This window comes from Aaosphaeria arxii (assembly GCF_010015735.1).
Source record: "Aaosphaeria arxii CBS 175.79 unplaced genomic scaffold BU24scaffold_4, whole genome shotgun sequence".
Lineage (NCBI taxonomy): Eukaryota > Fungi > Ascomycota > Dothideomycetes > Pleosporales > Aaosphaeria > Aaosphaeria arxii.
The window spans coordinates 2,269,067-2,279,087 of NW_022983477.1; the positions used below are offsets into that span (position 1 = coordinate 2,269,067).

Genomic DNA, 10,021 nt, shown 5'->3' on the forward strand with positions numbered 1-10,021 from the left:
GCAGCTTCCTCATAGTTCCGAACGAGCTGAATGGTAGCTGGCCCGATTGGGTAAAGTCTTGCCGTCCGAGGACCTCATCCCGCATTAAAGCGCACGCGGGCGTCTCTGAACTTTCCCACCAGAACTTTTGATTATACCTGCACCACAGGGCACAATGGCGTCGGCAGCCCCCTTACAATCGATGGTGATACCGCGATTTCTCCTCCCGCAGCTGACGTGGAGTGCGAGAGCTGCGCGACCAGCACTGTCTGGCGGACTGTCCGAAGGTCGACGCTTCCATTCATCCTCTCCGATTCCGGCTGCTCCAAGGGCCACGACGACGTCTGCGAATAATCTGAGACCAACATTTCGACCTTCGGCGCAATTGGGATGGCAGCAGAGATACCCGCCTGCTGTGGCAAGCACGACCGCGGCCCTCGCCTTGCATCGAAGCTTCAGCGCTACTCCAGCGCAAGCTAAGGACCATCACTTTGACACGCTGAAGTTCGTCCAGCGGCTCAAGGGCGAGGGGTTCACGGAGGAGCAAGCCGAGGCGATGATGAGAGTTCTCACGGACGTGATTGAGGAGAGGTATGCGTTCCATCCCAACCCTCTGTGTCATATTTCTGGAAGTACAGTGGGCTAATCACACAGTCTGCACAGCATACAAAACCTCACCCGCACGATGGTCCTCCGCGAAGACCAAGAGCGCGCGACCTACACGCAGAAAGTTGACTTCGCAAAGCTGCGCTCGGAGCTGATGACGGCCGACTCGACGGAGTCGTCGCTGACGCGGACGTCGCACGAGCGGCTCACCAACGAGCTCGCGAAGCTCAACTCGCGGCTCCGAGACGAGATCCAGCGGACGCAGGCGTCTGTGCGGCTGGACCTGAACCTGGAGAAGGGCAGGATACGGGAGGAGGCCAACGTGCAGGAGCTCAAGATCAAGGAGACGGAGACGAGGATCGAGCAGGAGACTGCGCAGCTGAGGGAGAGGCTCGAGCAGGTCAAGTTTTCGACGCTGCAGTGGTTGATGTAAGTTCTTTTCCCTTGGACATCGTCTTGGTCATCATGGCCATTAGAGAGGGGAAGTTCCCCAAATGAGATGCCCTTTTGCTAACGCGGTTACTTCTTCAGGGGTGTTTGTACCGGTACGGCCGCACTCATGTTGGGTGTGTGGCGTCTACTCATGTAGACCTGCTTTCGTTCGTATGAAGACAGACAAGTCGATATGATTTCTGGATAAGACAGGGTAATGGGACCAGTGTGAGAGAGAGTATCTGGTTGTTATAGTGTTCAAGTTGCATGGCCTACTCGGAGCGAGATGATCCATTTCTCACGGAAGGAAAGGGCATTGAATGACCGAGCCCACAAATCTTGACCATCTCCATTCTGGCTTGGGACCGTTTGCATATATTATGTATATGCGTGTATATCTATTCATACTCATACTACATGATTCAAGGTATCTCCACTTAGCGATGTCTTCTCTCCAGTCATTCATAGTACCGGCGTTCTAGAGGAGACTGTATGTACACAAGTATTGTAGTATTTTCCATACATGGCTAGCAACAATTTAGCAGCAATGACAGAAGAATTTGTATACCTGTATGATCACACAAACAATCGGATGTGCCTTCTGTCAACAATAGCAACAGGGTCGACGATGAGTCAACACAATATTACTAATTAGTATATGAATGGTGCTCGACCATATGACATTGCAAGATAGTACGTATTTTTTTTTCCAAATATTTTTCTCGTTGTCCCTCTGCTATATGTACCTAGGCTTTTAACGGTGGTTCATCGTGACCTCGAAATATAAAAGCGACAGAAGATTATCACCCATGCAAGTGCTCCTTTTTCGTCAAGGTCGAGAAGACGTGGATAATGTCCATAACGCTAGAAATAGCAAAGTGATCAATCAAAAATGGTCCATGGATGTGAGTCATTATTGTTATATTGTCATTATTGACTTTGTTATCATGTGAATACATCCACAAGTATCGGCAAGGGAGGAGTTTGATCTTGATTTTTGGTTGCGCTGGCAGGGTGGGGGCTGAGAAATTGAACACATCTGATGTCGTCATTGGAGGGTGTTGAGGGAGGGGGAGGGGTAGGTAAGAGGGATGGAATGAGGGAGAAATTCAGGCATTGTTGGGTTTGTGATTGGGGGTTTGATAGGCGTCCGCCGTACATACGCGACGAGGTAGGAAGAGGAGAGTGGATGACAGTCGATTCGACATATGCAGATTGGGTAATGTAGTGACATGGATGGTGTGAATATGGTACAAGGTACAAGGTACATACGCGAGGAAAAAGCCGTGGAAGAGGGGGCGGCAATACTTGCGTTGTAGTATTAATGGTCAAAGAGAGTGTATGATGCAATGATACTGATAAAGGTGATGATAATAAGAACGGGAATAATGGCGGAAGGTTGCGAATACTTGGTAGTGAAAGAATGAATTATGATTACAACACCACTCTAGAGTACTTCCCAGTGTGACTGATTTTCCTTCTCGCCCACTCACATAGTCTGTACAGAGTACTCCGTAGATAGATACAAGTAACGACAGTCCCATGAGGAATGGGTCCTGCCCTGCTTTGCCGCGCGCGAGCGAGAGACGTCGGGGAACGAAGATCTGGCTTGAACCATGTGCCAACAATCGAGAATCAGAGGCAGAAGCGTAGATCTGAGACAGCGGCTCGTTGACGATAACCACGGTACGAGCAGTGGAAGGGCAAGGGCGCAGTCATTAGTTACTTGCACAGCTTCTGGCAGGACAGGACAGGATAGGACAAGGGGCGAGTACGACAATGGCGTTGGTGGGCGAGCGGCGGGCAGTGGGCATGGACACACAGTCTGGTCTGAACTGAAACGTGACGATGATGATGGGGTCTGTATATCGGTGTTGGTACGTCAGCCTTTTTCCCGTGCCTCGACTTGAAATTAATCAGGCCAACTCTGACCGCCTGAAAAAATAGACTTTGTTTTGATTTAATTATAGTCGGTCCAAAGAGCAAGTTATGTAAGATTTGTTGCGATATTCGATGGACTGTCTGGTCAGAGTATTGCGCGTGCGAGTTGGAAGAGATACCAGTAGGTACCTAACTACAAGTACTCCGTAGACCTTCGAAACCAAGGGAAAGAATAAACGGGCGAATGAGAAGGGGGAGTTTGACGAAATTGGTGGAACAAAGGTTTTCTCTTTGCCGTCCATTGTATTGTTGTTTTCCCTTGTCAATATTTCCCCCCGTCGACAACGACGCTCTGTTTTTTTTCCTTTCCTTCTAGGTGCTTCCAGAATCCAAACAAGGCAGAGTCTGTCTAAGGTGTGTTTGCATGTGTGTGATTGGCAACCCACAGCCCCGTTCTGGGACGGACATGGTTCAGGTTCAATAATGGGGGCAGCGACCTGTTGTCGAGCCGGGCTTGGAGAGGGGTTTTTAGTTACTCCTGGTGTGACGAGAAAGAATAGTCCGGGTTGTGATAGGAAAGGTGGCAGGAATTAGTAGACGCCGAGAAGGGAACATGTGTGTATCATTATTATTGTATTACTGTGTATGTAGAGTATTGTATTGGTTGTATATACGGAGTACCTGGGAGTCGGAGAGAATTAGCGGTGGTGGACTCGTGGTACGGCAGCCTGGACGATACGGAGTTTCAAAGTGGGGAAATGAGGCTATGGAGGGAAGTGGAGTGTCCATGTAATACTCTACTCCTAGGTAAGTCGTAACTTGTAAGAGCGCAAGACGAGACACAGACCTGTGGGTTTGCTCAGTGCTGTTTTCTGTCATGCAAATCAATCATAATAGTGAATTCACAAAAATCACAATGATACAGAAAGTATCGATGACTTCCTTCAGTACGGAGTAGCCATGTCGATAATTGTATCATGTGGAAATGTGTATTTTCCGCTCACGTGTCAAACTCCCCTCCCGCTCCCGCTGCCCACCTTCTCCTCCTCACCCGCGCCGCCAAGTCTGACATTTGGACGGACTGAACTGAAGAGAGAGGGCTACTACTGCTGAGAAAAAAAAAAGGGTCATGGCCTAGACCTGACACGAGGTTCGCAGTAGTTGCCGTGAGGCGACTGAGGTGAAGAATGAGGAAAGGTGGCGAGCATCATAAAATGGTATAGTATGGTCTGATTAGTATAGGATTAGGTGTTTAGGTACGGTATGGATGCGTTGTGCAATCATACTACTGTGTAGGTGGGATGGATGAAAGGTTTTCTCTCTCTCCCCCTTCCAGCTTTCACAAGAAGGGCGCAGGATAGTGAGGCAGACATGTCCTAATTATCTGACCTAGGTGCTGGGTAGGCCACCTGCCAGGCGTACAGACACTGACTGTATGTTCCGGTAAGGTATGTACTGTGTAGCAAAGCAGTAAGCAGCGTTGTTCCGTGGTTTTCTGCTGGATACCTGAAGTATTGCCTGCTCAGCAAAGCGGACTGGTGCTGTCAAGTCCGGAATAGTGTAGTACGATCTGGTAAGGTCTGTATTATCGTGTAGTAGTATGCGCTGTGCGTTGTCTCCGAAGGTTATGGGAGAGGCCTGGGGGGGGGGCAGAGAGTAGAGACGATGGCGGGTTCCAATGATGAGTGGCTGTTGTGTTGTTATTGTCGATGTTGTCGTGGTCTTGGTTAGGGTTTAGCTGGGTAGGTAGGTAGGTAACTGGTTGGTAGCCACTGATACTGGTACACGGTGGAGGTAATTATCAATAATACCAGTACCAATGATAGATCCTGTCTCGTCTCATCAATATGATACATAGTATCGTCGTCTCGCCTTGTCTCGTGTCGTCTCGTCTACAAGTAAGACCAGGCAGCGGCACTGCGGCAGGGCATGGAAATGTCTATCCTATCCATTCTCTCCATAGTATATTAGAGTACATGGCAGTAAAGCACAGTACAGCAGCATAACGGCATAACAGCAAGCAAGCAAAGCAGGCAGGCAAGCAGACAAGACAAGCAGCAGTAGAACCAGCCGCAGCCGCACCCACACACACAAGCACACGCACACGCTCCCTCTCAAAACAAACACCCCCTCCCCTCCTCCCTCCCTCCCCTTCTACTCTCTTCTCTCTTCTCTCTTCTCTCCCCACGGCCCACCTGATCCTCCCCTGCCCTGCTACCTCTCTGTCACTTCTCTTACCTCTTACCTTACTTACTCACTCACTCACTCTACTAACTCCCTCTACCTGCACTCCAACCTTCAAACCTTCAACCACTTTTCTCAACCCAACAACCCTACTCCTACTTCACTCTTCCCACTCTTCCTCTCCCCCGTCTCCATCCTCTCTCACCACCCACTTACTATCTCTCTCTCTCTCTCTCTCTCTCTCATCTACCACTTCACAACCACAAAAACATTTCCAAAATGGCCAACGAGGTACGTCCTGTCTTCTCATCATCATCTTCCTATCCCACCTACCCCTCGCCTTCCGTCGCCTACCCTACCTACCATGACCCCTCGGGCTCCTCTACCGCTACCTTCGCTCTGCTTTGCTGCCTGTCCCCGTCCGCGTATATTCACGATGCGATAACCGTTTACTCTTGGCTAACTTGATTCTTCTCTACAGCGCGAGAGGTACGCTTCCCTTCGCATCCTATACCCTAACTTCCGACGCAGTTATGATTGACTTCTCGCTACAGCAAGACCTTCCTCGCCCGGCTGTGCGAACAGGCTGAGCGTTACGATGGTATGTTCTCTGTTTACATCTTCCTTGCTCCCCTACCACCTCTATTGCGCCAGTGCTAATCAACATGTCTTTACAGAGATGGTCACCTACATGAAGGTCAGTCGAGCCCTCTAACTTTTGCAGTTTTGGCTGGACTTACGTGCTCACCGTATTTTAGGAAGTCGCCAAGGTACGTCAACATTGCCTCAACCTCCCGCCCGCGTCCGCCTGCGACGGGAACCTCCCCCCTCCCCCCACAAACTTGACCTAACACCAAGTACAGATCGGTGGCGAATTGACCGTCGATGAGCGCAACTTGTTGTCCGTCGCCTACAAGAACGTCGTCGGCACGCGACGTGCCTCATGGCGCATCATCTCATCCATCGAGCAGAAGGAGGAGTCCAAGGGCTCTGAGAAGCACGTTGGCACCATCCGCGATTACCGTCAGAAGATCGAGACCGAGCTCGAGCAGGTCTGCCAGGATGTTCTCAACGTCCTTGATGAGTCGCTCATCCCCAAGGCCGAGTCTGGCGAGTCCAAGGTCTTCTACCACAAGATGTACGTCCTCCTGAGCCGCCATCCGTCTCGCGATAAGCGTTTTGCACAATTCTAATCATCTGGCACATTACAGGAAGGGTGACTACCACCGTTATCTCGCCGAGTTCGCTTCTGGCGAGAAGCGCAAGGTCGCTGCGACTGCCGCACACGAGGCGTACAAGGTATGACGCAATCACATATTCCATCACCACCACCAACCACAAAACACCCTGACTGATCATCACATAATAGACCGCAACCGATGTCGCCCAGACTGAGCTCACTCCCACTCACCCCATCCGTCTCGGTCTTGCCTTGAACTTCTCCGTCTTCTACTACGAGATCCTCAACTCGCCCGACCGTGCTTGCCACCTCGCCAAGCAGGCTTTCGACGATGCTATTGCTGAGCTCGACTCTCTCTCTGAGGAGTCCTACCGGGACAGCACCCTCATCATGCAGCTCCTCCGCGACAACCTTACCCTCTGGACATCATCGGACGGTGCTGAGGCTGAGCAGTCCGCCGAGGCCCCCGCTAAGGAGGAGACCAAGACAGAGGAGAAGCCCGCTGAGGCTCCAGCAGCCGCCCCCGCTGAGGAGCCGCAGCAGCCTCCTGCAGCCCCCGCTGCCGCTTAGACATTTTCATCTCGTTGACCATGTCCTCGCGGTCCGGTCGTTCTCGTCCATCCACAAGGGACGGATGAAGGCGAACTTCACGGTAGCGAGTGTCTCCCGGAGTTGTGTGTCTATGTGATTTCGAAAATTGGCTTTAGCAGCAAGCGGCTCGGATCTCCCAAATTCTCCACGACTCATGTCTGTTTCTGAATTCCTCTCACGCTCAGCACTGTCCCCTTGACGTTTACCCCCCTGGTGGATTGGTTTAACTCGGACCGTACGAGTGGTTGTCTTTCATCACGGAAGCCGGCACTCGTAATGCGTTTGGGTGGTGGGCAGGTGCTTGAATTCTCGAATGCGATCCCCCTGATTTCCCCACATGTTTTTCTTTTTGCTCCCATATCTACGAACAACCCCCCTTTTGGCGAACTGGCGGGATGTATGTCTCTTAGGCAGTAATCGTACGAGACAGACCAATGATTATGCGTCTTTGGAAATGGCTCTCAGGCTACGGTTGACCAGTATTGTCCAAATATGTAGTGCTGCTCTCTAGATTACTCCAAAGACACCCTACCAATTCAGTCCTATTGAAACTATTTGTGCGCAACATGAAATGACAATCACCGTGTGAGGTACCATGAATTCGAAAAGAGTCGAGTTTCAAGAAAAAGCAAGACATGTCTCAGATGCGCAGTCTCGTTAACGTTGGTTGGTTGTATGTACATGTATGTACACCTATGTTACCCCAACTGCTAGTGAACGAGCCAAATCGCAGCCCCGCCACCCGAGGAATTTACACCCCGCGGGGCGCACTAAATCCGCACCTCAACTTTTTTTTGTAGTCAAGCTCACTTACCAGAGGTGTTGTAACGACTGAACAACTTTGCTCTCACCCCATGGAGTGCTGCTGACAGGCACATACTGGGGAGATGTCTGGGATAGGACCACTGATCGCTCTAGACCCTTGAACTGTTTTTGGTTCTCGTAACGCATAGTCGCTCTTTCCTCACCACCAGTACCTCACACATCGACCTGCATAGTACCTGCCTCTTGAAATCGCACCACGCCAAGAGGAGGAAGAAGCCAAAGCTATAGACATCATGCCGACCGCGTTCCCTTCAACACTCTACTATCAGACGCTCGGACTCGATCCTCCATTCCTCGCTGTTCACTCCTCTCGCACGCAGCGGCCCTCGGACGCAGACATTAAGATCGCCTACCGCAATGCCCTTCTACGGGCCCATCCGGACAAGAATCGCGAAGACGCGCAGAACGTGGGCGGACACAAGGGCAGCGATGGTGTTTCCAGGCCTACGGCCCCGACGAAACAGGGAGCGGGCTACACGGTCGACGACGTCCTCGAGGCGTACCGCGTGTTGAGCGTCAAGGCGTCTAGGGACGAGTACGACCGATATCTATCCTCTGCTTCCAACTCGTTGACCACGAACGGGGCAACGACCGGCGGCGGTGGTGTCGAGGGCAACGACAAGAAAAGAGACGATTTCATCCTCGGGCTGGAGGTCCTTGATCTCGGTGAAGACTTCGAGGAGGTCATCGCCAGCAATGGAGGGGATGAGGAAGAGCTGGAGTGGGTTCGGGCGTGCAGGTGCGGCGAAGATAGGGGATTCAGGATCAAAGAGGAGGAACTGGAGGATGCCGTGCAGAGTGGAGCGGGCAATGAGGTCGTTGTGGGATGTGTGGGCTGTAGTCTTTGGGTTCGAGTTGGGTTTGGGGTTGAAGAGGATGGTGGATGAGATATTGGATCGGGACACCTACCCGCCTACTCACGAGCTCTCTGTCTGTGATGTGTGCAGGTAAATGAACCATTCGTTCTATACTGGGGGTTGACAGGAACCACGTCACTGATAGGGGAAGTCTGCCTGCCTACCTGCCTGCCTGGCTATCATGCACATTACGGGAGTTCGTTTGTCGTGAAAAAACGAAGATCTCCAACCAAGTGGAGAGCAGCTCATACAGAGTGAAGCATACACACACAGATGAGGAGAGGAAGGAGATGCATCAAGCTCGATTACGTCTCCATCATGTTCGACCAACATTTTCGAGTATCTACGAAACCCACCGACCCAGCCCAAGTCACACCACACTTACCAGAGTCCTTTCTACTACATCACCCCAGCCCCGTCTTGTCACACCCCACAAGACAAGACTCGGTCCCCTCTTGTACCCCTCGTACGACTATTTGAACACCCACACTGTGGCTCTCACTGCTCTCTTCCCTCCGGCCTCACTCCCACGGAAACCGTACGCACTCCTCAGCGCTCACCCACTTCAAGGTGCGTGCGTGCATGCATGCAGGCACGTCCGTACGCGATTCCGCACTCGTTTCACCGGTCGGGATGGTCGCCTACCAATCCCGATGTCTGAGTGAGCAAGCGGAACTGTGGGAAAAGGTACACAACGAAGAAGATCGTTTTTCTTCTTTTTTTTCTTCTTCTTTCAAATAGACAGTGATACGAATGTGATATCTAGAGACTGTTTGGTCTTTCACGATATTTTAAGAGGGAATCCCCAGTTCATTAGATGAGCAATATAGAGAGCAAGAACATGAAGAAGTAGTAGAATGCTACGCTGCGTTACGCTGTCCTCACACTAGTTACGCTAGATTTGGATTCAAATTCAAAGAAATTCATGACACTGCCACTCCTGTTACGTTTTTGCCGCCCCTTTTATCGGTACTGCTAAACCTCGTGACATGGCCGCGAGAAAATGGCGCGATCTTTGCAAGCGGGCAAAGAAACTGGCTACGGGAGAACAAAGGAGTACACCGATCCGCGCTGATTAAAACTATAGATGTCTGTTCGCTCATGAAATGAAACAGAAAAAGAAGTAAAAAATGGTCGTCATCGTGAGAGAAAGAGAGTCGAAAGAGCTATGCGTCGCGAGATCGTGAAGCAAAAGTTCCACTTTCCGTTCCTTGACCGCTCTACCCATGTGATAATATAAAATCCCTCCCCCCTTTTTTTCTTGCACCGTCATTCATAGATTGCTTTAAGCGTTTCACGTATAACATAAAATATGCGTGCGTGCATGCGTCCAAGGTCCTTGCTCCCACGGCAAGCCTCAAAGACGGGATCGAAACAAAAACCAGCCGGAATTACAAGAGCAAAGAGAAGTGAGACAAACGACACAAAGCTTCAAACCGCTTCATAGGGCAAAAAGAAAGAGGTTCAACCACTCAACGTATACTTC

General features: G+C 50.9%; 3 protein-coding genes across 3 annotated transcripts; all 3 read left to right on the forward strand.

Annotated features, from left to right (window-relative positions):
• The first annotated feature begins 107 nt into the window (after positions 1–107).
• Positions 108–1,590, forward strand: BU24DRAFT_422354 (DUF1640-domain-containing protein). The gene is made up of 3 exons (XM_033527967.1): positions 108–570; positions 643–1,014; positions 1,117–1,590. Exons 1-3 carry the CDS (start codon positions 155–157, stop codon positions 1,172–1,174), a joined length of 846 nt encoding a protein of 281 aa, XP_033384375.1. The 5' UTR covers positions 108–154; the 3' UTR covers positions 1,175–1,590.
• A 3,655-nt stretch (positions 1,591–5,245) lies between these two features.
• BU24DRAFT_422358 (Bmh2-like protein) lies at positions 5,246–7,148 on the forward strand. The gene is made up of 8 exons (XM_033527968.1): positions 5,246–5,373; positions 5,564–5,571; positions 5,637–5,683; positions 5,760–5,779; positions 5,841–5,852; positions 5,946–6,220; positions 6,294–6,381; positions 6,452–7,148. Exons 1-8 carry the CDS (start codon positions 5,362–5,364, stop codon positions 6,830–6,832), a joined length of 843 nt encoding a protein of 280 aa, XP_033384376.1. The 5' UTR covers positions 5,246–5,361; the 3' UTR covers positions 6,833–7,148.
• Positions 7,149–7,431: 283 nt separating this feature from the next.
• On the forward strand, positions 7,432–8,695 carry BU24DRAFT_190756 (uncharacterized protein). Its single transcript, XM_033521713.1, has one exon. The coding sequence runs from the start codon at positions 7,912–7,914 to the stop codon at positions 8,563–8,565; it is 654 nt and encodes a 217-aa protein (XP_033384377.1). The 5' UTR covers positions 7,432–7,911; the 3' UTR covers positions 8,566–8,695.
• The last annotated feature ends 1,326 nt before the right edge of the window (positions 8,696–10,021 follow it).

Coding starts and splice junctions, on each gene's coding strand:
- BU24DRAFT_422354 (XM_033527967.1), top strand. CDS start 155: ATGGCGTCGGCAGCCCCCTTACAATCGATGGTGATACCGCGATTTCTC. Junction 571..642: donor ACGGACGTGATTGAGGAGAG/GTATGCGTTCCA, acceptor CAGTCTGCACAG/CATACAAAACCTCACCCGCA. Junction 1,015..1,116: donor TCGACGCTGCAGTGGTTGAT/GTAAGTTCTTTT, acceptor TTACTTCTTCAG/GGGTGTTTGTACCGGTACGG.
- BU24DRAFT_422358 (XM_033527968.1), top strand. Junction 6,221..6,293: donor AAGGTCTTCTACCACAAGAT/GTACGTCCTCCT, acceptor GGCACATTACAG/GAAGGGTGACTACCACCGTT. Junction 6,382..6,451: donor CCGCACACGAGGCGTACAAG/GTATGACGCAAT, acceptor ATCACATAATAG/ACCGCAACCGATGTCGCCCA.
- BU24DRAFT_190756 (XM_033521713.1), top strand. CDS start 7,912: ATGCCGACCGCGTTCCCTTCAACACTCTACTATCAGACGCTCGGACTC.